Below are 26,870 nucleotides of genomic sequence, written 5' to 3'. Positions count from 1 at the left end.
CTCTAGTCCTGTCCTGCACTGTTTGTTTAACACGTTTCCCAAACATATTATTGCCAAAGGTACTGTATCACAGATATTTGGCTCTCAGCTCAGATTACATCAATTCTCACCTTATTGATGTGCAAACTACTCAAAGCGTGTAATGTTATGCTTGAAGATTTTGATGAAGGCCTGTCAGTGTATTATTCAGAAGCACAGACAAGAAAATGGTAAGAGATTCATCCAAATGCATTCTTTCATGAAATGCCAGAAAAATCAAATGAATTGAATGCCTGTCTCATATGCACCTTTTGACCCGTCCTCTGCTGCTCCCACCCCTCTCTCTCTCACTCACACACAAACACTCACACAGTACACACACACTCCTCATTAAAATGATAAATTGATTCACACTCCAAGCGCACATTGCAGAGCCCCTGTCGCCATAGCAACAGCCTGGGCTGTGCTCGCCTCCAGGAAATAAAGAAACAAATGTATATCACAGGGTGCTGACCGCCGTCTCTGCCCCTTGCGGCGTGTGTGTGTGTGTGGGTGTGTAGGTGGGGTGTTGAAACTACCAAAAGTTCAATGCAAACCAGCCGAGGAAAAGTTTCCATTAGGCACTGTATGAAGAGGCTGAACGCAAGTCGCTTTTTGTGTCTGAGTCTGGTTGTTAAAGAGATACTGAGACCAAAAACACCTCCCCTTAACAGATGGCTGATATTACTCACATTTTTCATCATCCTCTCAGGCTTCGGCTGTTGACTCTTAGATTGAATAAATCATCATTGCCTGCTCCTTTCTTCATGTTAATAACTTGGATTAAATTACACTGTACCAGGTCTCTTCCACAATCGTGTCATCACAATGCCTTTGCAATTACATATTTTAATAGTGCGTGTCTATCTGATCTGGCTTTTAATCAGAACGGCATAGGAAGCCTCTGTTTGATCAGATATTGCCGGATGAAATCGTTAGAGATAAGTGTTTTTGTATCAGACGATCTGGAAAATTCAAGCACTGAGGATATGAATTTTCATTGAAGCTCAAAGCTGGAATTTATCTATCCTAAAGAAAAATGCTTAAAAATGCAAGCCTGAATTCGGGTTACATTGCAGTGTACAGAAGAAAATCTACTTTGCACTCCAAATCTACAGCAAGTAACTATCTGTCTGGCAGCAAAATCAAATCAAACGGTCGTCACCAAGTGGATGCTGACCCCAGGTGTACATTAATGCAGAATTATGCTGATCTGAAATTGACTGGTGGTAAGCCTGTCTCCAGTCTCCTATGTGTGTGTGTGTGTGTGTGTGTGTGTGTGTGTGTGTGTGTGTGTGTGTGTGTGTGTGTGTGTGTGTGTGTGTGTGTGTGTGTGTGTGTGTGTGTGTGTGTGTGTGTGTGTGTGTGTGTGTGTGTGTGTGTGTGTGTGTGTGTGTGTGTGTGTGTGTGTGTGTGTGCGTGCATGCGATGAAAGATAGAGGGAGAAGGATAGAGAGATAAAGAGAAGGAGAGTAGGAGGAAGAAGGGAGGGGGGGAGTGTGCTTCTCCTACACGTTGCCCTGGTAACTGCATAATGAGGCCCCAGGTGTGGGACACAAGGTTCCGTGTGCATCGTCAAGGATACCATCGGGGCATGGACACTCTTTAACCATCCGATAGGGCAACTATTCTGCCCACTTCTATCCTTGCTTATTCATCTTTCCACGACAACAAAGACAATTCACAATAAGCAAGAAAACAGTTAACTCCCATCCTCAATCAATTGAGCATGTATTATTAACACGATCAATTAAAGGGCCTCTCTGCAGGTTGAGATAACCTGTTTTGGTGGAGCATGTGTTAAATAGGCAGGGCTTCAGATGGTGGATAGCAGACCATTTCTGGGGGGGTTGAGAACTCCACCCTTGAGACTATCTAGGATTCTGCAGTTCATGTTTGGCAACATCTTTTCATATCTCTGGCTCCCTTTAATCTCCCTTTAATTGGCGAGTTTAACCAGTCACCTCATGGGGCATGCAGATCTCTATTCCGGCACCTCAATTTAAGAGCATCGTTTCAACTCCGCACGAGAGAAGAAGTTAACAGACTAAAAGAGACGGATTAGGGAAAGTAATGATTTGGAGACTACACAATTTGCCCTGAGAATTGACTCATTAAAATGCCTGCAAAACATAGTTTAGCTTCATTTATTAAACAGAGAAGATGCAACGCTGTGTTTCGCAAGGATCCCATTTGGTTAATGAAGTGAATTCCTGTAGTACTGTATATAGCTATGCATGTGTGCCTTTGTGAGTGGAGACATTCATGTGAACACGTGTGTGTGTGTGTGTGTGTGTGTGTGTGTGTGTGTGTGTGTGTGTGTGTGTGTGTGTGTGTGTGTGTGTGTGTGTGTGTGTGTGTGTGTGTGTGTGTGTGTGTGTGTGTGTGTGTGTGTGTGTGTGTGTGTGTGTGTGTGTGTGTGTGTGTGTGTGTGTGTGTGTGTGTGTGTGTGTGTGAGAGCGTACATGCCTGTGTGTCTGTTTAGCATATTCCTCAGTAATAAATCATAGTCAGTGTATACCCGCAGGCGTTTTGGTGCTAATTTAGACCCCCAGTGGCTGTGGACATCATCCACAGCAATCTGCTTGGTGCCTGGGGCTGCCTTCTCTCTCTCCATCTCCCTGACACCAGCCTGATCGCCTAGCTAGTGAACCCCAACTCGCACGGTAATCCAGCAAATGAGTGCCTCTCCAATGGTTGTGTAGTCTGTTGTGCATTTGAGTGTGTTTAGGATTAACTACTTTAATTAAACAAATGGGAGAGAACACATTTTGCTGTTCCCAGACAAACCAATGTGTCTACTTTCTAGACAAAATAGTGGTCTATTTGGTCTTTAATTAACTACTTATGGTAGACTATAGTGTAATGAGGATCGTTGTGTATCATGGTGGCTGAGAGTTTTAGAATTAGGAAAATAGACGGCCTTTAAAGAGCTTAATACCCCACAAAGCCAATACTCTTTCTGACTCATCTCCTTTTGGAAGAAGATTCATGCATGATTCATGAGTACAGGTAGGCCAACTCTAGGAAGACAGACTGTGTGACCTAATAATTCTAGTCTAAGATATTGTTGTATTTTTAGGGGACAACTCAGGGTGCTACTCAAACCAGGGACTCGGGGTATCTCTAGTGCCACTAGAGATTCTGAGTTTGAGTCCAGGCTCTGTCTCAGCCGGCCGCGACCGGGAGACCCATGGGGCGGCGCACAATTGGACCATTGTCGTCCGGGTCAGGGGAGGGTTTGGCCGGCAGGCATGTCCTTGTCCCATCGCGCACTAGCGTCTCCTGTGGCGGGCCGGGCGCAGCGCACGTTGACACGGTCACCAGGTGTACAGTGTTTTCCTCCGACACATTGGTGCGGCTGGCTTCTGGGTTAAGTGGGTATTGTGCCAAGAAGCAGTGCTGCTTGGCTGGGTCGTGTTTCGGAGGAAGCACAGCTCTCGACCTTCGCCTCTCCCGAGTCCGTACGGGAGTTGCAGCAATGAGACAAGACTGTAACTACCAATTGGATACCACGAAATTGGGGAGGAAAAGGTCTAAAAAATAATAACAAACAAAAAAGGAATGGGTGTGTTTGGGTCATAATTTGCTGAATGAAATGATATAGTCGACACACTAAGGCCAGGATTCAACCCGAAATGCATTGACAACAAATGCATTGCACTTGTTTAGGCGTGTGTCGAATTTACGTTTGAGCTGCAGCATTTACCATGAATGCGATCTCCTTAACAGTGGGTAAATTCCCTTTAAAAAGGCACACGGCTGGAATTTCGTGCACCGCACTAGAACGCGCTTTGAAAGAAGCCAAAATACAGCATATTCTAAAGCTGTTGTGAGGAATTTACACATCTTCTGATTGTAAGTTGAAGGGCTTTGGTGGAGAATAAAGTCTCAGATATGCAACATTTGCCACACTGGTACCTCACAGTTCAGTTACTAACGACAACTTTGAATTTCTTTTTGTTTGTTGTTCTTGTTTACTGACAAAGTAGTATTTCCAACCTGACAGCCACATACATGCAGTAGTCCATCCGCAGGAGTATGCTGATTTGTATACATGTTCACTTTCAACGATCAGCACAAAGAAACCTTCAAAATAACCAATTCTATTTTACACATACTGCCCGCTTTGATCAAATGACAGATGTCACTTTTCCTATTGTGGTTTCTCTTATACCGTGTCCAGCCAGAAAAAATACACACGGTTAATGCTTTAAGTCAAGGGGTAGTCCCGTCGCTGTCTCGAAAGTAACATCCATATGGAAATGTTGAAATTGAAAAGCACTCCTTTGCACGATTTACAGCCATATTCAGTCCTCGTGGTATTCTCCACTAAAAGAAGGAAGTTCATGTTACATTTTGTTGTTGTTCTTCATTTTGAAGTTAAGGTCAAAGGTCTGAACTTTGTCGAGAATGGACACCATCAGTGGCCCTCCCGAACATTCTGCCGCAGAATAACATCTTTTTGTTTTTTGAAAGCACACTGCTTCTTCAACACATACCCACACACCCATACACACAAGCACCTGACCCACTGACCCAAACACACAAAAACACCCAGACATACATGCTCAGAATCTACACATTAGCAATCAAGCACTAAAACCGGAGAGAACACAACATACAGTAGATGCCATTCCAACACTAGACAATCAGCCCATCGAGTGGTCATAACAGGGGAAACATTGAAAAGGAAGATGGCGTCAATAAAGAAATGTAACAAAACCGCCTGGTTCGCCTCAGTAGACGGAGCTTTAATACATTGTCCTTTTTTTTGGTTTGTGTTGCGTGGTGGTGTGCTTCTGATTTGAACCTTTGAAAAACGCCTATGTGCTCCTGAAAATACCTCAGGGTCCCACAGCAACTCGAGATGTTTCCCTCCATCTAGCATACATCGTAGTAGCCTACAACAGTTTTGCACAGCTCCTTTGATAACACACAAAGTCCGAGAGATGCGTAATAGCAGAGCCCAGCTTGTCAGTCCAGGTTTTGTGCTCTTTTGTGGTTTGACTGTAAGGCTTATCAGTTAGTTAGTGACTAATCCTTATACCTCCGGCCACCCTGTATTTTTTTATAGTAGTTCTCCTGCTCACTCTTGTTTTGAAATTGAATGTCCCTCTCCAGGAGGACTAGCGCAGTCTTGCGTCGTAAAGTGGACTCCCGGCTTCTCCCGTCGTGGGAGACCTCCGCATGGGGGAGGGGCAGAGGGGGAAGCATCTCTGGGTCTCCGTCGCCAGTGGAGGAGCACGGCGAGATGGTCTGGTGTGGCCGGAAACTGCCAGTGCTGCCGCGAGCACCAACGCTGTCGCCGCGGTTCAGGTCGTTGAGCTCGTAGGAGTCTCGAGGGTCGCTGCCGTTGGACGCGCCCCTCCACTCCCAGGGGTTCCCGTTGCCCGAGCAGGGGGCGGGCCACCGTGCACCACCGGGTGGTGGGGGGCGTGGGCGTCTACGGTGATGATGGCCGAATCACGCTGGGCCTCTGAGGGTGGGCGGTAGTGGGGCGAATCGGCACTGGCCGTAGAGGAGGTGCATGAGGAGGTGGAGGTGGTCTCGGAGGACTTGGGCGTGCCCCCTGAGGAGGAGGAAGGGAGGAGACCCTGCTGCTTGGACATGGCGATCACCTGCATGATGCGCGGCTGGTTGGGTGCCCCGCGAATCGACCCGCCACCACCGCTCTTCTCTGTGATGGACAGCCACTTGGCGCGGGTTAGTGCGCTTTTGGGTGACACTGGCGGGGGACCTGCCTCGGGGATGTGGGGGGGTCTAGGAGTTGCCACCACCCTGGCACTACCTGGAGGCCCCACACTGACGGGGATTGGCCGGCAGAAGCTCCCCTGTTGGACTGCACCATAGATGGATAGAGCGAGGCCTGTGGCCCCCCGTCCTCGGACCCTTCCTCCCCCCCTTCGGAGCCCTCCTCACTGGCATCTCGCTCGGCTTCATCCCTAAGGCTCAGACCCCGCATCTCCATGGACTTCTGCTTCCACTCCGTCACCAACTGCTGTGAGCGCATGGGGTCCATGGGCACTTGCACAGCCTTGAGCCTCCTTTGTACGGGTTGAGTAGGCATCATGGACTCCTCTGGTCCCCCGTTAGAGCCCAGGCCTCCGTTAGCGTTCATGCTAGATCTGGGCAGCGTGTTGCTGAAGGTCACCATGGTCTGCTGGCCCATGGGGCTGCGGGGCGCCAGGAGCTCCACGTCCACACTGGCCCTTTTCAAGCTCCCGATAGAAGCTTTCTCGCGCTGTAGTGGCCGCCCCATGCCCTCCAGCCGGTCCAGGGAGGGTGGCGCAGCGATCTCGTCGGCGCTCTCCGATGCTGAGGCGACACCTTTGTTGTAGACCGAGTCGTGGCCCCGTTGGGTCAGAGCTCGCAGGGCGTCCTCCTTCTGGGGGGGCGGAGCTGGCTTGATGATGATGTCGTCGGAGGACCTGAAGTTGCCAACGGCATGGAAAGCCTGGAAGAGAAGAATAGAAGGCATTGGTCGCCTGAAATCCCTCCACAGCTACTCGGCATAATAGTCCTGTGGAAAGTCATTATCATTCACTATCATTCGTCTGCCTGGTTTATTGCCCTGCGCTTTACACTCCAGAGGAAGCTGACTTAAACAGAACTGACGAGCTAGCTCTAACCACCGCTCGCTATCCCCGATAAGAGTGAGAGAACATAGGGACCAAGAGGAAATGAGAGAAGGGAAGAGATATGAGACAGAAAAGAGCTATGAGAAAAAATGACATACGAATGAGAGAGCATGATAAGACAAATGGGTATGTAGAGTAGGCCCCACCATAGACAGACAGAACGTCATAGAAAGACAATTCCAGAATCTGTTCAAATAATCCCCATTCAGACGAAGGATGGAAAGAGAGTGTCTAAAATGGAGAGAGAGAGGGAGTTATATATATATATATTTAAATATATATATAAATATATATATGAGAGAGAGAGAGAGAGAGAGAGAGAGAGAGAGGGAGAGGGGGGGGATGAAATGATGGGCATGAAAGTGAACTCCATCCCTCCCTGAGGACAGATAGTTGTGTGAAAGCGGAAAGCAAATGAGAGAGGGAGGAGTGTGAAAAACTTCAATAAGAACAGCAATCTGGAGATATCAAAGAGCCTAGCACTAAACTGCAGGTAAGCCGTTTAAGTGGGGGAGGGAGAGATGGTATGCAGTGCAGTTTGATCAGCTGAAATTCTACATCACTGTCTAGTGAATAACACTTTCCTCTCCAGTGCTCGCCTGAAATCAAATTGCAGAATGGTTTTGGCTACTACAGGAAGTAGTCGGTACACTCCCTTCACATAAACATCAAATGTTTGATTAACAATTTTTTGGGTTACTACATGATTCCATATAAGTTATTTCATAGTTTTGATGTCTTCACTATTATTGTACAATGTAGAAAATAGTAGAAATAAAGAAAAACCCTTGAATGAGTAGGTATGTCCAAACTTTCGAATGGTACTGTCCCTTTCAGAAATGTATGCGCGCACGAATAACCCTTTTTTAAATCCACTTTGTCAGAATCCTTAAATGTCATGTTCCTAAATGTTTTAACCACCTGTCAATCCTGCAGATAGAAAAGAAATACAGATTAATATGCATCATCACTGTCAAATGAATGTCACAAGTCAAGATAGATGTCATTGGAAGTTAGGTCTTACCAGGTAAGCAGCGATGCCGGCCCCTATGAGGAAGCCCACGTAGACGTCGATGGGGTGGCTGCGGTACTGGGTGATCTGGGTGAGGCCGGTTAGCGCCGCCACGATGGCAAACGCAAACACCAACACTGGCTTCAGCAGCTTGGTGCTGTCTGAGATGGTTGAGTTGAAGTACATCTGCAAGTAGAGAGAAATTGAGAAAATTCACGGTGAGATATTATAACAGAAAAACTCAAATACATTCCATTCTTCTATGTATATGATACGTTTTATTCCTGCTCAGAAACGGGTTCTAAACCATTAAGTTCATGAGCTATTTATGAACCAAAAATGCCTTGTACATGTTTTCCCTTAATTCAATCCACATATTTTAAGCTTGATGATAATATTTTAAATGGTTTGAGGCAAACATTTCAATATAAGCCATCAAATATATATATGGGGGAAAGGCCAGCATGGCACAATACAATAAGCTCTTACTTAAAATGAATAGTCGGGACAGATTTGCGCAAGGGATTTGTACATTAAGAATCTGGTGTGAATACTTTGGTTACAATTAAACTTTATTCTCAAACAATATTAGCACACAATTCCCTAATTTGTGGCTAATCAATCTGCTATTGTACTTGGCCAGCCACTGAACAACACAAAAAAAAGCCAAAATCTGGGGGGGGATCCTTCCTTATCACGACAGCATTTTAGGCATGTTTAATCAATAAAACTAGCCAATCATGTTTAGTCACAGTTTTTGTTTATAAATTGACTTAAAGCGACAGGCACTTTTTCATTTGAGTCTTAGGGGCCTATGAGAAACACTGCCACATAAAATTTCACCTGGCCCTAGCAATACACTCTAACCGTGCTATGAACTCTCTGGATGCTTTTGTTTACATGAATGTCAATGCTGCCTCTTTAATTGGTGTGTCCACCGTAATATGTAATATGGTCCCTAATATGTCGGATAAAAAACGTTTCAAAATTTCGACAAAAACCAAATACGCTCGACAAGGTGGGATCTTTTTGTGTCTGTAAAATGTAAAACCCAGCACCGTTGCAGTGAGCGCCTGGCACCTGCTACCATACCTCGTTCAAAGGCACTTCAATCTTTTGTCTTGCCCATTCACCCTCTTTTTAAATTATTTTTTTAACCTTTATTTAACTAGACAAGTCAGTTAAGAACAAATTCTTATTTTCAATGACGGCCTAGAAACAGTGGGTTAACTGCCTGTTCATGGGCAGAACGACAGATTTGTACCTTTTCAGCTCGGGGGTTTGAACTTGCAACCTTCCAGTTACTAGTCCAACGCTCTAACCACTAGGCTACCCTGCCTCCTGTCTCCTCCCCTTTATCTACACTGAGGGAGGCTTGGCCGGTAGGGATATCCTTGTCTCATCGCGCACCAGCGACTCCTGTGGCGGGCCGGGCGCAGTGCGCGCTAACCAAGGTTGCCAGGTGCACGGTGTTTCCTCCGACACATTGGTGCAGCTGGCTTCCGGGTTGGATGAGCGCTGTGTTAAGAAGCAGTGCGGCTTGGTTGGGTTGTGTATCGGAGGACGCGCGACTCTCAACCTTCGGCTCTCTCTCTCTCGAGCCCATACAGGAGTTGCAGCGATGAGACAAGATAGTAGCTACTAAAAACAATTGGATACCATGAAATTGGGGAGAAAAAGGGGTCAAATTCAAAAAAAGAAAATAGCTTTCACCTGGATTCACCCGGTCCGTCTATGTCATGGAAAGAGCAGGTGTTCTTAATGTTTTGTATACTCAGTGGACAGTTTTTTAGGTGCACCCCTACAGACAGTCACGTGGCAGTCGCTTGCTATGTAAAGCAGGTACACAGGCATTGAGGCATTCAGTTGCTGTTCAATTGAATGTTAAATGAGCAAAACGAGTGACCTAAGTGTTTTTGAGCGTGGTATGATCGTCCATGGTCGCCGGTTCCAGTATCTCACAAAAGGCTGGAATCCTGGGCTTTTCACACACGGCAGTATTTAGGGTTTACAGAGAATGGTGCGACAAACAATAGACATCCAGTCAGCGGCAGCCCTGTGGGCAAAAACAGCTCGCTGAAAAAAAGGCAATAAACTGCATCTCAGAACGCACATTTTGTCAGTCCTTGTCATGGATCGGCTATTGCAGCAGACAACCACACCAGGTTCCACTCCTATCACTTAAAAGCAAGAAGAAGTGGCTCCAGTGAGCACGTGATCATCAACACTGGACAATTGAGCAGTGGTCTGATGAATCCCAGTTCCTGTTGCGTCATGCTGATGGCAGAGTCAGGATTTGGCGTAAGCAAATCCAGTCAACAGTACAGGCTAGTGCCGGGTTGTGTAGTGATGTAAGGAATGTTTTTCCTGGCACATGTTAGGTTCCTTGTTTCCAATTGAGCAATGTTCCCATGTCCTGAAGAATTCAGGCTGTTCTGGAGGCAAAGGGGGTCTGACCTGCTACCTTCTGTATATCGAAGATGGCGTAGCAGTGCAGATGTGGTTTGTTGTCCTCTCATTTACTTTTTGTATTTTTCGTCCTTTTTGTATATATTCCAATTTATTTTCAATCGCTTTTTCCATTTTTTATTAAATATACCTTCCGGTAACCCGCCTCACTCAATGTGACACAAATCCGCAATATGTTTTAGACCCTATAGCCAAAACTTTCATCAGAAGGTAGCCAGCCAATTAGCTAAGTTACTAGCTATTTAGTCATCGTTAGCCACTGCTAGCGGACTTTACCCTCTGCTCAAGCACCAGCCGTTTTTTTAACCTGGATAACACCTGCCAGTCTCGGACTGTTTTTCTCCACTAAAATGCCAGATTCCTGCCGTAAACCCTGGACCATTGATCATCACAGATAGCTAGCTGCCATTGAGTGACCCAGCCCCAAAGCTAGCCCTGAGCTAGGCACATCTTGCTAGCAAACGAAATTACCATAACTACAATACCTCTTTCGCCATCTGGCCGGTCCCCCATCACCACGACTGGTCCGGATCCCAGCTGTGCCTTCAACTGATCTTTGCCAGACAACGCTTCTACTTACCCCGGACTGCTAACTTTAAACGCTGTGTCTCCCGCATGCTAGTGTAGTAACAACTACCTGTTTTTCATCTATTGCTGTACACTGGACCCTATGATCACTTATCCTGTGGACTGTTCATTTATCACGGTACTCCACTATGTTTACCTTTGTTTATCTGTCGGCCCTAGTGTAGTAACAACTGCGGCTTCCCTGTTTCATCTATTGCTGTACTGCAGAAACTCAGGCCCTGTGTGTAGTTAACTGACCCTCTCTGCCCATTCATCGCCCTTTTACCTGTTGTTGCTGTATTAGCTGATTAGCTGTTGTTGTCTTACCCGTTGTTGACTTAGCTAGCTCTCACAATCAACACCTGTGATTGCGTTATGCCTCACTTTATGTCTCTCTCAAATGTCAATATGCCTTATATACTGTTGTTTAGGATAATTATCATTGTTTTAGTTTACTGCGGAGCCCCTAGTCCCACTGTACATTCCTTAGATACCTCCTTTGTCCCACCTCCCACACATGCGGTGACCTCACCCAGTATAACCAGCGTGTTCAGAGATGCAACCTCTCTTATCATCACTCAGTGCCTGGGCTTACCTCCACTGTACCCGCACCCCACCAAACCCCTGTATGCCCTGTATCTATTCTACCACGAACAAAAATCCGCTCCTATTATTCTCTGTCCCCAACGCACTAGACGACCAGTTTTGCTAGCTTTTAGCCGTACCCTCATCCTACTCCTCCTCTGTTCCTCAGGTGATGTGGAGGCTAACCCAGGCCCTGCGTGTCCCCAGGCACTCTCATTTGTTCACTTCTGTAATCGAAAAAGCCTTGGTTTCATGCATGTTAACATCAGAAGCCTCCTCCCTAAGTTTGTTTTACTCACCGCTTTAGCACACTCCGCGAACCCTGATGTCCTTGCATTGTCTGGCTTAGGAAGGCCACCAAAAATTCTGAGATTTCCATACCCAACTACAACATTTTCCATCAAGATAGAACTGCCAAAGGGGGAGGAGTTGCAATCTACTGCAGAGATAGCTTGCAAAGTTCTGTCATACTTTCCAGGTCTATGCCCAAACAGTTCGAGCTTCTCATTTAAAAAATGAATCTCTCCAGAAATAAGTCTCTCACTGTTGCCGCCTGTTATAGACCCCCCCCCCTCCACTCCCAGCTGTGCCCTGGACCCCATATGTGAATAGATTGCCCCCCATCTATCTTCAGAGTTTGTTCTGTTAGGTGGCCTAAACTGGGATATGCTTAACACCCCAGCAGTCCTACAATCTAAACTAGATGCCCTCAATCTCATACAAATGATTAAGGAACCCACCAGGTACAACCCTAAATCCGTAAACATGGGCACCCTCATACTATCCTGACCAACTTGCCCTCCAAATACACCTCTGCTGTTTTCAATCAGGATCTCAGCGATCACTGCCTCATTGCCCGCATCCGCTACGGGTCCGCGGTCAAACGACCACCCCTCATCACCGTCAAATGCTCCCTAAAACACTGCTGCGAGCAGGCCTTTCTAATCGACCTGGCCCAGGTATCCTGGAAGGATATTGACCTCATCCCGCCTGTCAAGGATGCCTGGTCGTTCTTTAAAAGTAATTTCCTCACCATCTTAAATAAGCATGCCCCTTTCAACAAATGTAGAACTAAGAACAGATATAGCCCTTTGTTCACTCCAGACCTGACTGACCTTGACCAGCACAAAAACATCCTGTTGCGGACTGCAATAGCATCGAATAGTCCCCACGATATGCAACTGTTCAGGGAAGTCATGAACCAATACACACACTCAGTCAGGAAAGCAAAGGATAGCTTTCTCAAACAGACATTTGCATCCTGTAGCTCTAACTCCAAAATATTTTGGGACACTGTAAAGTCCATGGAGAACAAGAGCACCTCCTCCCAGCTGCCCACTGCACTGAGGCTAGGCTCCGGTTGGAGCGAGTGGTCGCATCTGCACGTCGCTCCAACGGGTAGTATAACTTTTTCATTATATTTCATTATATCACAACGGTTTGATTTGTCTTATCTTAGCAATTTCTTCTCAGCTAGCTACATAGCCGTCTTTGTATCAAAGATAATTGCGTAATTATCGTATTTCGCCGTCCTAACGTAGTCTTCACTAGCCAGCTAGCTAACGTCCACTGATTAGCTGCACTGAGAAACTTTTACACTCAACTGAACGACTTGATTAGTTTAGTGTTAGCTACCTACATAGCTGTCTTTGCTGTCTTCGTATCATCGTATCATCGTATCCAAGATAATTGTGTTGTTTAGGTTTAGAGTGTGTAGTCTTAGAGTGATTATCTTAATTTACCGAGGTTAGCTAGCCAGCTATTTGTCGTCCTTAACGTAGGTGACTCTGCTAGCTAGCCAACAGCTAGCCAACGCTAGCCAACGTCTTCTGTATAGAACTCAACTACCCGGTCGCATTCACAGGTTGTATCACATTTTCACTTCATTTCATTACAGTACAACGGTTTGATTTGTTTGATCGTAGCTAGCTACTTAGCTAGCTACATAGCCGTCTTTGTATCAAAGATAATTGTGTAGTCTAGAGCGATTTTCTAGGTTCGCTAGCCATCTATTGTCGTTCTTTTAACGCAACGTAACGTAAACAACACTGCTAGCTAGCCTGCTAGCCCCGAATAGCAACACTGCAGAAACTATTACACTCAACGGAATGACTTGATTAGTGTAGTGTCAACAACGCACCCACTGCCAGCTGGCCTACTTCAGCAGTACTGTATCATTTTAATCATTTTTAGTCAATAAGATTCTTGCTACGTAGCTTAACTTTCTGAACATTCGAGACGTGTAGTCCACTTGTCATTCCAATCTCCTTTGCATTAGCGTAGCCTCTTCTGTAGCCTGTCAACTATGTGTCTGTTTATCCCTGTTCTCTCCTCTCTGCACAGACCATACAAACGCTCCTCACCGCGTGGCCGCGGCCACCCTACTCTGGTGGTCCCAGCGCGCACGACCCACGTGGAGTTCCAGGTCTCCGGTAGCCTCTGGAACTGCCAATCTGCGGTCAACAAGGCAGAGTTCATCTCAGCCTATGCCTCCCTCCAGTCCCTCGACTTCTTGGCACTGACGGAAACATGGATCACCACAGACAACACTGCTACTCCTACTGCTCTCTCTTCGTCCGCCCACGTGTTCTCGCACACCCCGAGAGCATCTGGTCAGCGGGGTGGTGGCACCGGGATCCTCATCTCTCCCAAGTGGTCATTCTCTCTTTCTCCCCTTACCCATCTGTCTATCGCCTCCTTTGAATTCCATGCTGTCACAGTTACTAGCCCTTTCAAGCTTAACATCCTTATCATTTATCGCCCTCCAGGTTCCCTCGGAGAGTTCATCAATGAGCTTGATGCCTTGATAAGCTCCTTTCCTGAGGACGGCTCACCTCTCACAGTTCTGGGCGACTTTAACCTCCCCACGTCTACCTTTGACTCTTTCCTCTCTGCCTCCTTCTTTCCACTCCTCTCCTCTTTTGACCTCACCCTCTCACCTTCCCCCCTACTCACAAGGCAGGCAATACGCTCGACCTCATCTTTACTAGATGCTGTTCTTCCACTAACCTCACTGCAACTCCCCTCCAAGTCTCCGACCACTGCCTTGTATCCTTTTCCCTCTCGCTCTCATCCAACACCTCCCACACTGCCCCTACTCGGATGGTATCGCGCCGTCCCAACCTTCGCTCTCTCTCCCCCGCTACTCTCTCCTCTTCCATCCTATCATCTCTTCCCTCCGCTCAAACCTTCTCCCACCTATCTCCTGATTCTGCCTCCTCAACCCTCCTCTCCTCCCTCTCTGCATCCCTTGACTCTCTATGTCCCCTATCCTCCAGGCCGGCTCGGTCCTCCCCTCCCGCTCCGTGGCTCGATGACTCATTGCGAGCTCACAGAACAGGGCTCCGGGCAGCCGAGCGGAAATGGAGGAAAACTCGCCTCCCTGCGGACCTGGCATCCTTTCACTCCCTCCTCTCTACATTTTCCTCCTCTGTCTCTGCTGCTAAAGCCACTTTCTACCACGCTAAATTCCAAGCATCTGCCTCTAACCCTAGGAAGCTCTTTGCCACCTTCTCCTCCCTCCTGAATCCTCCGCCCCCTCCCCCCTCCTCCCTCTCTGCAGATGACTTCGTCAACCATTTTGAAAAGAAGGTCGACGACATCCGATCCTCGTTTGCTAAGTCAAACGACACCGCTGGTTCTGCTCACACTGCCCTACCCTGTGCTCTGACCTCTTTCTCCCTCTCTCTCCAGATGAAATCTCGCGTCTTGTGACGGCCGGCCGCCCAACAACCTGCCCGCTTGACCCTATCCCCTCCTCTCTTCTCCAGACCATTTCCGGAGACCTTCTCCCTTACCTCACCTCGCTCATCAACTCATCCCTGACCGTTGGCTACGTCCCTTCCGTCTTCAAGAGAGCGAGAGTTGCACCCCTTCTGAAAAAACCTACACTCGATCCCTCCGATGTCAACAATTACAGACCAGTATCCCTTCTTTCTTTTCTCTCCAAAACTCTTGAACGTGCCGTCCTTGGCCAGCTCTCCCGCTATCTCTCTCTGAATGACCTTCTTGATCCAAATCAGTCAGGTTTCAAGACTAGTCATTCAACTGAGACTGCTCTCCTCTGTATCACGGAGGCGCTCCGCACTGCTAAAGCTAACTCTCTCTCCTCTGCTCTCATCCTTCTAGATCTATCGGCTGCCTTCGATACTGTGAACCATCAGATCCTCCTCTCCACCCTCTCCGAGTTGGGCATCTCCGGCGCGGCCCACGCTTGGATTGCGTCCTACCTGACAGGTCGCTCCTACCAGGTGGCGTGGCGAGAATCTGTCTCCTCACCACGCGCTCTCACCACTGGTGTCCCCCAGGGCTCTGTTCTTGGCCCTCTCCTATTCTCGCTATACACCAAGTCACTTGGCTCTGTCATAACCTCACATGGTCTCTCTTATCATTGCTATGCAGACGACACACAATTAATCTTCTCCTTTCCCCCTTCTGATGACCAGGTGGCGAATCGCATCTCTGCATGTCTGGCAGACATATCAGTGTGGATGACGGATCACCACCTCAAGCTGAACCTCGGCAAGACGGAGCTGCTCTTCCTCCCGGGGAAGGACTGCCCGTTCCATGATCTCGCCATCACGGTCGACAACTCCATTGTGTCCTCCTCCCAGAGCGCCAAGAACCTTGGCGTGATCCTGGACAACACCCTGTCGTTCTCAACTAACATCAAGGCGGTGGCCCGTTCCTGTAGGTTCATGCTCTACAACATCCGCAGAGTACGACCCTGCCTCACACAGGAAGCGGCGCAGGTCCTAATCCAGGCACTTGTCATCTCCCGTCTGGATTACTGCAACTCGCTGTTGGCTGGGCTCCCTGCCTGTGCCATTAAACCCCTTCAACTCATCCAGAACGCCGCAGCCCGTCTGGTGTTCAACCTTCCCAAGTTCTCTCACGTCACCCCGCTCCTCCGTTCTCTCCACTGGCTTCCAGTTGAAGCTCGCATCCGCTACAAGACCATGGTGCTTGCCTACGGAGCTGTGAGGGAACGGCACCTCAGTACCTCCAGGCTCTGATCAGGCCCTACACCCAAACAAGGGCACTGCGTTCATCCACCTCTGGCCTGCTCGCCTCCCTACCACTGAGGAAGTACAGCTCCCGCTCAGCCCAGTCAAAACTGTTCGCTGCCCTGGCCCCCCAATGGTGGAACAAACTCCCTCACGACGCCAGGACAGCGGAGTCAATCACCACCTTCCGGAGACACCTGAAACCCCACCTCTTTAAGGAATACCTAGGATAGGTTAAGTAATCCCTCTCACCCCACCCCCCCTAAGTTTTAGATGCACTATTGTTAAGTGACTGTCCCACTGGATGTCATAAGGTGAATGCACCAATTTGTAAGTCGCTCTGGATAAGAGCGTCTGCTAAATGACTTAAATGTAAATGTAAATGTAGGCGACACGGTCAATAAGCATTTCTCTACGGATGGCCATGCTTTCCTCCTAGCTACCCCAACCCCAGCCAACAGCTCCGCACCCCTCGCAGCTACTTGCCCGAGCCTCCCCAGCTTCTCCTTCACCCAAATCCAGATCACAGATGTTCTGAAAGAGCTGCAAAACCTGGACCCGTACAAATCAGCTGGGCTAGACAATCTGGAACCTCTCTTTCTAAAAATGATCCACCACCATTGTTGCAACCCCTATTACCAGTCTGTTCAACCTCTCTTTCGTTTCGTCCGAGATCCTTAAAAATTAGAGAGCTGACGCGGTCATCCCCCTCTTCAAAGGGGGTGACACTCTAGACCCTAACTGTTACAGACCTATATTCATAATAAACAGATCACTGACCATTTTGAATCCCACCGTACCTTCTCCTCTGTGCAATCCGGTTTCCGAGCTGTCACGGGTGCACTTCAGCCATGCTCAAGGTACTAAACGATATCATAAACGCCATGGATAAAAGACAGTACTGTGCAGCCGTCGTTATCGACCTGGCCAAAGCTTTCAACTCTGTCAATCACCGCATTCTTATCGGCAGACTCAATAGCCTTGGTTTCACAAATGACTGCCTCGCCTGGTTCACCAACTACTTCGTAGACAGAGGTCAGTGTGTAAAATCGAAGGGCCTGTTGTCCGGACCTCTGGCAGTCTCTATGGGGGTGCCACAGTGTTCAATTCTCGGGCCGACTCTTTTCTCTGTATATATCAACGATGTCGCTCTTGCAGCTGGTGTGTCACGCCTTGGTCATTGTATTTTGTGTTTTTGTTATATGTTTGGGTAGGCCGTATTTAGGCAGCCTCAGTTTCGCTTTGTATTTTGTGGGTGTTTGTTCCTGTCTCTGTGTAGTGTTCACCAGATAGGCTGTAATTAGTTTCACGTTCCGTTCTGTTGTTTTTTGTATTTAGTATTCAGTTGTTTCATGTACCGCAATTTATTTTCATTAAAGTCATGAGTAACCTACACGCTGCATTTCGGTCCGACTTTCTTCATTCAACAGACAAACGCCGTTACAGAAACACCCACCACTCACAGACCGAGCAGCGTGTGAACTGGCAGGAGCTAAAGAACGACGTTATGGACAGCAGAAGCATGGAGTATACGACGTGGGAAGAAATCGACAGGTGGGCGGCCGACCCAGAGCGAGTGCAGGAGCCCGCCTGGGATTCCCTGCAGCAGTGCGAAGAGGGCTACAGGCGAATCGAGTCAAAGAAAAAGACACACCGGATAAAACGGAGAGGCGCTGGTATAAACAGGCAGCGACAGCTGGAGCAGCAAAGGGAGGATGAATTATTCGGAGAATGGACATGGGAAGACGTGTTGGATGGTAAAGGTTGTTACACTTGGGAGGAGATATTGGAAGAGATCGCCTCCCATGGGAACAGGTAGAGGCACTAAGGAGAGCAGAGGCAGCCGGAGATAGGAGCCGACGATACGAGGGAACACGGTTGGCAAGGAAACCTGAAAAGCAGCCCCAAAAATTATTGGGGGGGGCTAGAAGGGAGAATAGTTATGCCAGGTAGGAGACCTGCGCAAACTCCCTGTGCTCACCGTTGGGCTAGAGAGACCGGGCAGGCACCGTGTTATGCTATGGAGCGCACGGTGTTTTCAGTGCGGGAGCATAGCCCGGTGCGGCACATACCAGCTCTTCCTATTGGCCGGGCTAGAGTGGCATCGAGCCAGGTAAGCTTGGGCAGGCTCGGTGCTCAAGAGCTCCAGTGCGCCTGCACGGTCCGGTCTATCCAGAGCCACCTCTACACACCAGTCCTCCGGTAGCAGCTCCCCGCACCAGGCTTCCTGTGCGTGTCCTCGCGCCAGTACCACCAGTTCCAGCACCACGCACCAGGCCTCCAGTGCGCCTCGCCTGTTCAGCGCAGCCAGCGCTTTTCTCCTCTCCTGCGCTGTTGGAGTCTCCTGCCTGTTTAGCACAGCCAGAGCCTTTCTCCTCTCCTGCGCTGCCGGAGTCTCCAGTCTGCCCAGCGCCGCCAGTGCTCCCAGTCTGCCCAGCGCGGCCAGTGCTCCCAGTCTACCCAGCATGGCCAGTGCTCCCAGTCTGCCCAGCGCAGCCAGTGCTCCCAGTCTGCCCAGCGCGGCCAGTGCTCCCAGTCTGCCCAGCGCGGCCAGTGCTCCAAGTCTGCCCAGCGCGGCCAGTGCTCCCAGTCTGCCCAGCGAGGCCAGTGCTCCCAGTCTGCCCAGCGCCGCCAGTGCTCCCAGTCTGCCCAGCGCCGCCAGTGCCACCAGTCAGCCCAGCGCTGCCCGACAACCAGTCTCTTCCAGATCTGCCCGACAACCAGTCTCTTCCTGATCTGCTCGACAACCAGTCTCTTCTAGATCTGCCAGCCAGCCAGGATTTACTGGAGCCTACTACCTGCCTGAGCTTCATCTCAGTACTGGGCTTCCTCTCAGTACTGGGCTTCCTCTCAGTACTGGGCTTCCCCTCAGTACCGGGCTTCCCCTCAGTACCGGGCTTCCCCTCAGTACCGGGCTTCCCCTCAGTACCGGGCTTCCCCTCAGTACCGGGCTGCTTCTGTCCTGAGAAGCCCCTCTGTCCCGAGCTGCCCCTCTGTCCCGAGATGCCCCTCTGTCCTGAGATGCCCCTCTGTCCTGAGAAGCCCCTCTGTCCTGAGCTGCCCCTCTGTCACGAGCTGCTCCTCAGTTATGTGGGGATCTGGGTGAGGACTATTAGGCCATGGTCGGCGGAGAAGGTGGATTATCCCAGGACGCGAAGGGGAGGCAATAGGACATTTATGGAGTGGGGTCCACGTCCCGAGCCAGAACCGCCACCATGGACAGACGCCCACCCGGACCCTTCCTATGCTCTTGAGGTGCGTCCGGGAGTCCGCACCTTAGGGGTGGGGGGTTCTGTCACGCCTTGGTCATTGTATCTTGTGTTTTTGTTATATGTTTGGGTAGGCCAGGGTGTGACATGGGTTTATATGTTGTATTCATATTGGGGTTTGTATTATTTGGGATCGCGCTGATTAGGGGTGTGGTATAGGCTTGGCTGCCTGAGGCGATTCTCAATTAGAGTCAGGTGCTTATCATTGTCTCCAATTGGGAACCGTATTTAGGCAGCCTCAGTTTCGCTTTGTATTTTGTGGGTGTTTGTTCCTGTCTCTGTGTAGTGTTCACCAGATCCGTTCTGTTGTTTTTTGTATTTAGTATTCAGTTGTTTCATGTACCGTGATTTATTTTCATTAAAGTCATGAGTAACCTACACGCTGCATTTCGGTCCGACTTTCTTCATTCAACAGACGAACGCCGTTACATGGTGATTCCCTGATCCACCTCTACCCAGACGACACCGTTCTGTATACATCTGGCCCTTCTTTGGACACTGTGTTAACTAACCTCCAAAAAAGCTTCAATGCCATACAACACTCCTTCTGTGGCCTCCAACTGCTCTTAAATGCTAGCAAAACCAAATGCATGTTTTTCAACCGTTCGCTGCCCGCACCCGCCCGCCCGACTAGCATCACTACTCTGGACGGTTCGGACCTTGAATATGTGGACAACTACAAATACCTAGGTGTCTGGTTAGACAGTAAACTCTCCTTCCAGACTCATATTAAACATCTCCAATCCAAAATCAAATCTAGAATCGGCTTTCTATTCCGCAACAAAGCCTCCTTCACTCAAGCCGCCAAACTTACCCTAGTAAAACTGACTATCCTACCAATCCTCGGCGATGTCATCTACAAAATAGCTTCCAATACTCTACTCAGCAAATTGGATGTAGTCTATCACAGTGTCATCCGTTTTGTTACCAAAGCGCCTTATAACACCCTCCACTGCGACCTGTATGCTTTAGTCGGCTGGCCCTCGCTACATATTTGTCGCCAGACCCACTGGCTTATCTCAGCTTACTGGTCAAGATAACAACACCCACGCGTAGCCCGCGCTCCAGCAGGTATATCTCACTGGTCATCCCCAAAGCCAACACCTCCTTTGGCCGCCTTTCCTTCCAGTTCTCTGCTGCCAGTGACTGGAACAAATTGCAAAAATCGCTGAAGCTGGAGACTTACATTTCCCTCACTAACTTTAAACATCAGCTATCTGAGCAGCTAACCGATTGCTGCAGCTGTACATAGTCCATCTGTAAATAGTCCACCCAATCTACCTACCTCATCCCCATATTGTTTTTTATTAACCTTGCTGCTCACCAGTATCACTACTTACACACCATCATTTGCTCATCTATCACTCCGGTGTTAATCTGCTAAATTGTAATTACTTTGCTACTATGGCCTATTTATTTCCTTACCTCCTTGCCGTTTGCACACACTGTATATAGAATTTATTTTTTCTCTATTGTGTTATTGACCGTACACTTGTTTATTCCATGTATAACTCTGTGTTGTTGTTTCTGTCGCACTGCTTTGCTTTATCTTAGCCAGGTCGCAGTTGTAAATGAGAACTTGTTCTCAGCAAGCTTATCTGGTTAAATAAAGGTGAAATTTAAAAAATGAATTAAAAAGTAGTTGGGTGTGCCTAATCAACTTGCTACTGAGCGTACGTAATAACCATCATATCAAAGTAAACTTGGAGTCACGCGATGATATGTTCTGTGGTCCTCCCACTACAACTCGGGAAAGAATGCGGTTTATTAGGCTATAGATTTTTTTTAAATGATGATGAACTTCACAGGGTGGTGATCTTGATGCTCCTTTCCAATAAATACCGAGGGTCTTATTCTGGTGACATGATGATAGAAGCTTGGCTGCCGTTTGACAAATACAAACGATCTTGCTCTTTTGTCCATAATAATGTCATCACGTACTGTCGGTAACCTACTCAGAGTGCCCACACTGTATCTGTGAGCTGTTGGCTTGAGTGCATGTGCCAAGACCAGAGTGGGCACACTCGCTATATAGCGCAAAACATTTCTGTGACAAAACCATCAGTACATTTGAAAATGCGCTGGAAACCCACTTAGGTTGTTGTTGTTTTTAAAAATTCGATACATGGGAACTTAACTGCAAAATCAATGTTTATGTGCACAACGTCATCACGGACATCCTTTTATCCGCAACAAGTCAATTTGATGGAAACCCATATCTGGTGGGAAAATGCATCGTTTTTGTGCAGAGTTTGATTACTGGCTTGAAAATATGTTGCCAATGGATGGAAACCTATCCAGTGACACTTGATACAGTGCATTTGTTGCAGGAGGTGTACTTACTGATATGTACACAGCAGCAAAGGCAGACAGGGTTGCGTGCTGGGAGGGAAAGGTTTTCCTGACGAGAAAGAGAAAGTGTGTTTGTGGTGAGATGAAATGCAAGAGCAGCAGCAGCAGCAGCAGCAGACAGACAGACAGACAGACAGACAGACAGACAGACAGACAGACAGACAGACAGACAGACAGACAGACAGACAGACAGACAGACAGACAGACAGACAGACAGACAGACAGACAGACAGACAGACAGACAGACAGACAGACAGACAGACAGACAGACAGACAGACAGACAGACAGACAGACAGACAGACAGACAGACAGACAGACAGACAGACAGACAGACAGACAGACAGACAGACAGACAGACACCATATGTCCCACAGCTTTGATCACAATGTGAAAGGGGAGAAAACAGTGCTTGTGTGAAATAAAGATCACACCTACACATTGCTACAATGCGTGTTATTGTTGTTGTGGTGATGTTCTCAAGGTGTGCTGTATCTGTCTAAGTGTACAGTGTCGCAACATCCTTGTTTATCTGTCTATGACTGATCTGTGAATCTGTGTTGAAACACCCCAAAATGGCTTCCTTACTAACACCAATTCCTGATCACTTAGTATATCTAAGACTGGATGAGATGGATTATCTGGAAGCAAAATGGAGGAACAGAAAACTTGTCTTGGATTTCACCTAGCCAGTTGGTTCAGATCAGTGGTCCAGAGAGGAAGAAAACAAGAAAAGTAGGTATTGAGACTCATCCTCTGCCAGAGGATATACAATGTTCTGTCCAAGGCTGCATTCCAATACTTAGCGCATAATTTCCTTGAAAACCCATTAAATTCATATATATCATTCATCCCCCCCCCCCTTTACAGTGTTTATATTGCCTCAGTGATAGCCTTTGAACCACTCTGTCTCTTTGATCGGGACTTCCGGCATGAGTGATACACAGAGACGAGGACACACAAAAGCTACGTTCCATTATCCAGACGAGCAAACTACTAACAATGAATGGCAAAAACAATTGCTTAATTCAAACTGCTATTCTAGTATGGATACTGTAACAGAACCTTAATCCTTCCTGGGTCAGGTGGTTATGTTATGTCATGTCATGTAGCTACCTGGCAGAGACGATGGCGTGCTGGTCGTGACCGGAGCAGATGTCCTTGGTGATGTAGGGGTTTTTATCACAGGCCACCCCTGGCTGTGTGTAGTTGGGCTTGCACACAGTCAGGAAGAAGGGAGTGTGATAACCTGTGGCCAACTGAATCACATCAGTCATTAGAGCCGTGGCACACAACCCAAACACATGGACACCTGGAGAGACAGAGGGCGAGAGAGAAAAAGGGGAGTGAAAAGAGAGGACGGTCAATGAGAGGAAAAGAGAGGGAGGAAGAGGGAGAGCGGAAATACAGAGAGAGGGGTGTGTGGTGATGTGAAGAGAAATACGGGGAGATTGAGAAAAGAGGAGGGAGCGGAGGAGTGACGGGAGTTGAAAGAGAGAGTAGTGAAAACAAGAAAGAACAAGCGAGAGGGAGTCAATGTCACACTGGAGATATCCCTGAACAAGCGACATTCCTCCACAGTGTGGGACCATACCTACGAAGCGCACTGTTCGCCGAAGGAAGGAGTTGAAGTTGCACCCGCCGGCGTTGATGCTGCCCTCCACCCCGGGGCGGATCTTAAGGCGTGACTGCATGAAGTAGACCAGGCCCTCGCCCATCATGATCTGACCAGACAACAAGATCACACAATCAGAGATACGGCAGCACTAATCAATACATTTGGACTTGCTCATTGTGTTGAACACCATCTCAGAGACTGGGCTATTTGAGTATTAGATTGTTGTATGTGTGAACTTGGTCCCATGTTATATGGTCTGATTTGAATGTAAGCCTATATATTTGACAACTATACTTTGTCTGAATGTTTTTTCACCATATAGTTTGAGTGTATAATGGCTTAATTATACATAGTGTTTCACATAGGCCATGCGTGAGAGTGTTTAGATGGGTACTTATGCAGGCAGAGCAGCATTGTGTGTGTGTGTGTGTGTGTGTGTGTGTGTGTGTGTGTGTGTGTGTGTGTGTGTGTGTGTGTGTGTGTGTGTGTGTGTGTGTGTGTGTGTGTGTGTGTGTGTGTGTGTGTGTGTGTGTGTGTGTGTGTGTGTGTGTGTGTGTGTGTGTGTGTGTGTGTCTTTTCACGAGTGCAAGTGTGTTCAGAGGGGTGTACTCACCGAAGCGGCGGGGCCAGCGAAGGCCAGGCTGAGCAGCATGAGTAGAGGGATGAGCTCATCTCCACCGTCAACGTAGGGCATGCTCAGCATGCGGTCATGGCAACGGAAGCCTACCTGGGCAGGCTGGAGCAGGTCCGTCAGCTCCAGGAAGTAGAGCGACACCATAGAAGAAGCCACAATGGGCAGCTGGGAAACAGGAAGTGCAAGTGTAGCTGAAAGGTTGCTGTCAGACTTGTCACTATACTTACTACCACTAACTCTGACCTGAAAGATAACTATATAGAGGTTTCGCGTCTTGAACCAGAAGGGTTCCCCTAAATAGACTAACTAGATACTTGAATAGATGAGGACCACTATTGTTTTCACTATATATTTTACCTCTTGGGGATGTTATTCGAAAACATAATGTAAACTTTCACTGCTATGCGGATGACACACAGCTGTACATTTCAATGAAACACGGTGAAGCACCAAAATTGCCCTCGCTAGAAGCATGTGTTTCAGACATAAGGAAGTGGATGGCTGCAAACTTTCTACTATTAAACTCGGACAAAACAGAGATGCTTGTTCTAGGTCCCAAGAAACAAAGAGATCTTCTGTTGAATCTGACAATTAATCTTAATGGTTGTACAGTCGTCTCAAATAAAACTGTGAAGGACCTCGGCGTTACTCTGGACCCTGATCTCTCTTTTGAAGAACATATCAAGACCATTTCGAGGACAGCTTTTTTCCATCTACGTAACATTGCAAAAATCAGAAACTTTCTGTCCAAAAATGATGCAGAAAAATTAATCCATGCTTTTGTCACTTCTAGGTTAGACTACTGCAATGCTCTATTTTCCGGCTACCCGGATAAAGCACTAAATAAACTTCAGTTAGTGCTAAATACGGCTGCTAGAATCCTGACTAGAACCAAAAAATTTGATCATATTACTCCAGTGCTAGCCTCTCTACACTGGCTTCCTGTCAAAGCAAGGGCTGATTTCAAGGTTTTACTGCTAACCTACAAAGCATTACATGGGCTTGCTCCTACCTACCTCTCTGATTTGGTCCTGCCGTACATACCTATACGTACGCTACGGTCACAAGACGCAGGCCTCCTAATTGTCCCTAGAATTTCTAAGCAAACAGCTGGAGGCAGGGCTTTCTCCTATAGAGCTCCATTTTTATGGAACGGTCTGCCTACCCATGTCAGAGACGCAAACTCGGTCTCAACCTTTAAGTCTTTACTGAAGACTCATCTCTTCAGTGGGTCATATGATTGAGTGTAGTCTGGCCCAGGAGTGGGAAGGTGAACGGAAAGGCTCTGGAGCAACGAACCGCCCTTGCTGTCTCTGCCTGGCCGGTTCCCTTTTCCACTGGGATTCTCTGCCTCTAACCCTGTTACGGGGCTGAGTCACTGGCTTGCTGGGGCTCTCTCGTGCCGTCCCTGGGGGGGGTGCGTCACCTGGGTGGGTTGATTCACTGTTGTGGTCGGCCTGTCTGGGTTTCCCCCCTTTGGGTTGTACCGTGTCGGAGATCTTTGTGGGCTATACTCGGCCTTGTCTCAGGATGGTAAGTTGGTGGTTGTAGATTTCCCTCTAGTGGTGTGGGGGCTGTGCTTTGGCAAAGTGGGTGGGGTTATATCCTTCCTGTTTGGCCCTGTCCGGGGTGTCCTCGGATGGGGCCACAGTGTCTCCTGACCCCTCCTGTCTCAGCCTCCAGTATTTATGCTGCAGTAGTTTATGTGTCGGGGGCTAGGGTCAGTTTGTTTATCTGGAGTACTTCTCCTGTCCTATTCGGTGTCCTGTGTAAACCTAAGTGTGCGTTCTCTAATTCTCTCCTTCTCTCCTTCTTTCTCTCTCTCGGAGGACCTGAGCCCTAGAACCATGCCCCAGGACTACCTGACATGATGACTCCTTGCTGTCCCCAGTCCACCTGGCCATGCTGCTGCTCCAGTTTCAACTGGCCTGGGCCCTAGGACCATGTCCCAGGACTACCTGACATGAGGACTCCTTGCTGTCCCCAGTCCACCTGGCCATGCTCCTGCTCCAGTTTCAACTGTTCTGCCTTACTATTATTCAACCATGCTGGTCATTTATGAACATTTGAACATCTTGGCCACGTTCTGTTATAATCTCCACCCGGCACAGCCAGAAGAGGACTGGCCACCCCACATATGCTCTCTCTAATTCTCTCTTTCTTTCTCTCTCTCGGAGGACCTGAGCCCTAGGACCGTGCCCCAGGACTACCTGACATGATGGCTCCTTGCTGTCCCCAGTCCACCTGACTGTGCTGCTGCTCCAGTTTCAACTGTTCTGCCTTATTATTATTTGACCATGCTGGTCATTTATGAACATTTGAACATCTTGGTCATTTTCTGTTATAATCTCTACCCGGCACAGCCAGAAGAGGACTGGCCACCCCACATAGCCCGGTTCCTCTCTAGGTTTCTTCCTAGGTTTTGGCCTTTCTAGGGAGTTTTTCCTAGCCACCGTGCTTTTACACCTGCATTGTTTGCTGTTTGGGGTTTTAGGCTGGGTTTCTGTACAGCACTTTGAGATATCAGCTGATGTACGAAGGGCTATATAAATAAATTTGATTTGATTTGATTTGATGAGGTTCAGATCGTTTAGAATAATGACATGTGACCGGAAAAGATAGGAAAGCAGTTCATCCTCAGCTTCAGCGTATTGACCCAAATGTATCCGCCCATGATAATGACAAACCAGAAGACACAGAG

The 26,870-nt window shown here is 48.1% G+C and overlaps 1 protein-coding gene across 1 annotated transcript in view; it reads right to left on the bottom strand.

The window, feature by feature from the left end:
• Positions 1-3,548: 3,548 nt before the first annotated feature.
• Positions 3,549-26,870, bottom strand: part of plppr3b (phospholipid phosphatase related 3b) — a 28,987-nt gene continuing 5,665 nt past the window's right edge. The window contains 8 exon segments of the mRNA XM_046299701.1: positions 3,549-5,430; positions 5,433-5,781; positions 5,823-6,475; positions 7,684-7,857; positions 21,911-21,968; positions 23,034-23,229; positions 23,512-23,641; positions 24,149-24,334. Coding sequence (XP_046155657.1) covers positions 5,056-5,430; positions 5,433-5,781; positions 5,823-6,475; positions 7,684-7,857; positions 21,911-21,968; positions 23,034-23,229; positions 23,512-23,641; positions 24,149-24,334 — 2,121 coding nt within the window. The 3' untranslated portion in view covers positions 3,549-5,055.

This window comes from Oncorhynchus gorbuscha, linkage group LG15 (genome assembly GCF_021184085.1).
Source record: "Oncorhynchus gorbuscha isolate QuinsamMale2020 ecotype Even-year linkage group LG15, OgorEven_v1.0, whole genome shotgun sequence".
NCBI classification, from domain to species: Eukaryota; Metazoa; Chordata; class Actinopteri; order Salmoniformes; family Salmonidae; genus Oncorhynchus; species Oncorhynchus gorbuscha.
This window is presented reverse-complemented; position numbering and strand designations above follow the sequence as displayed.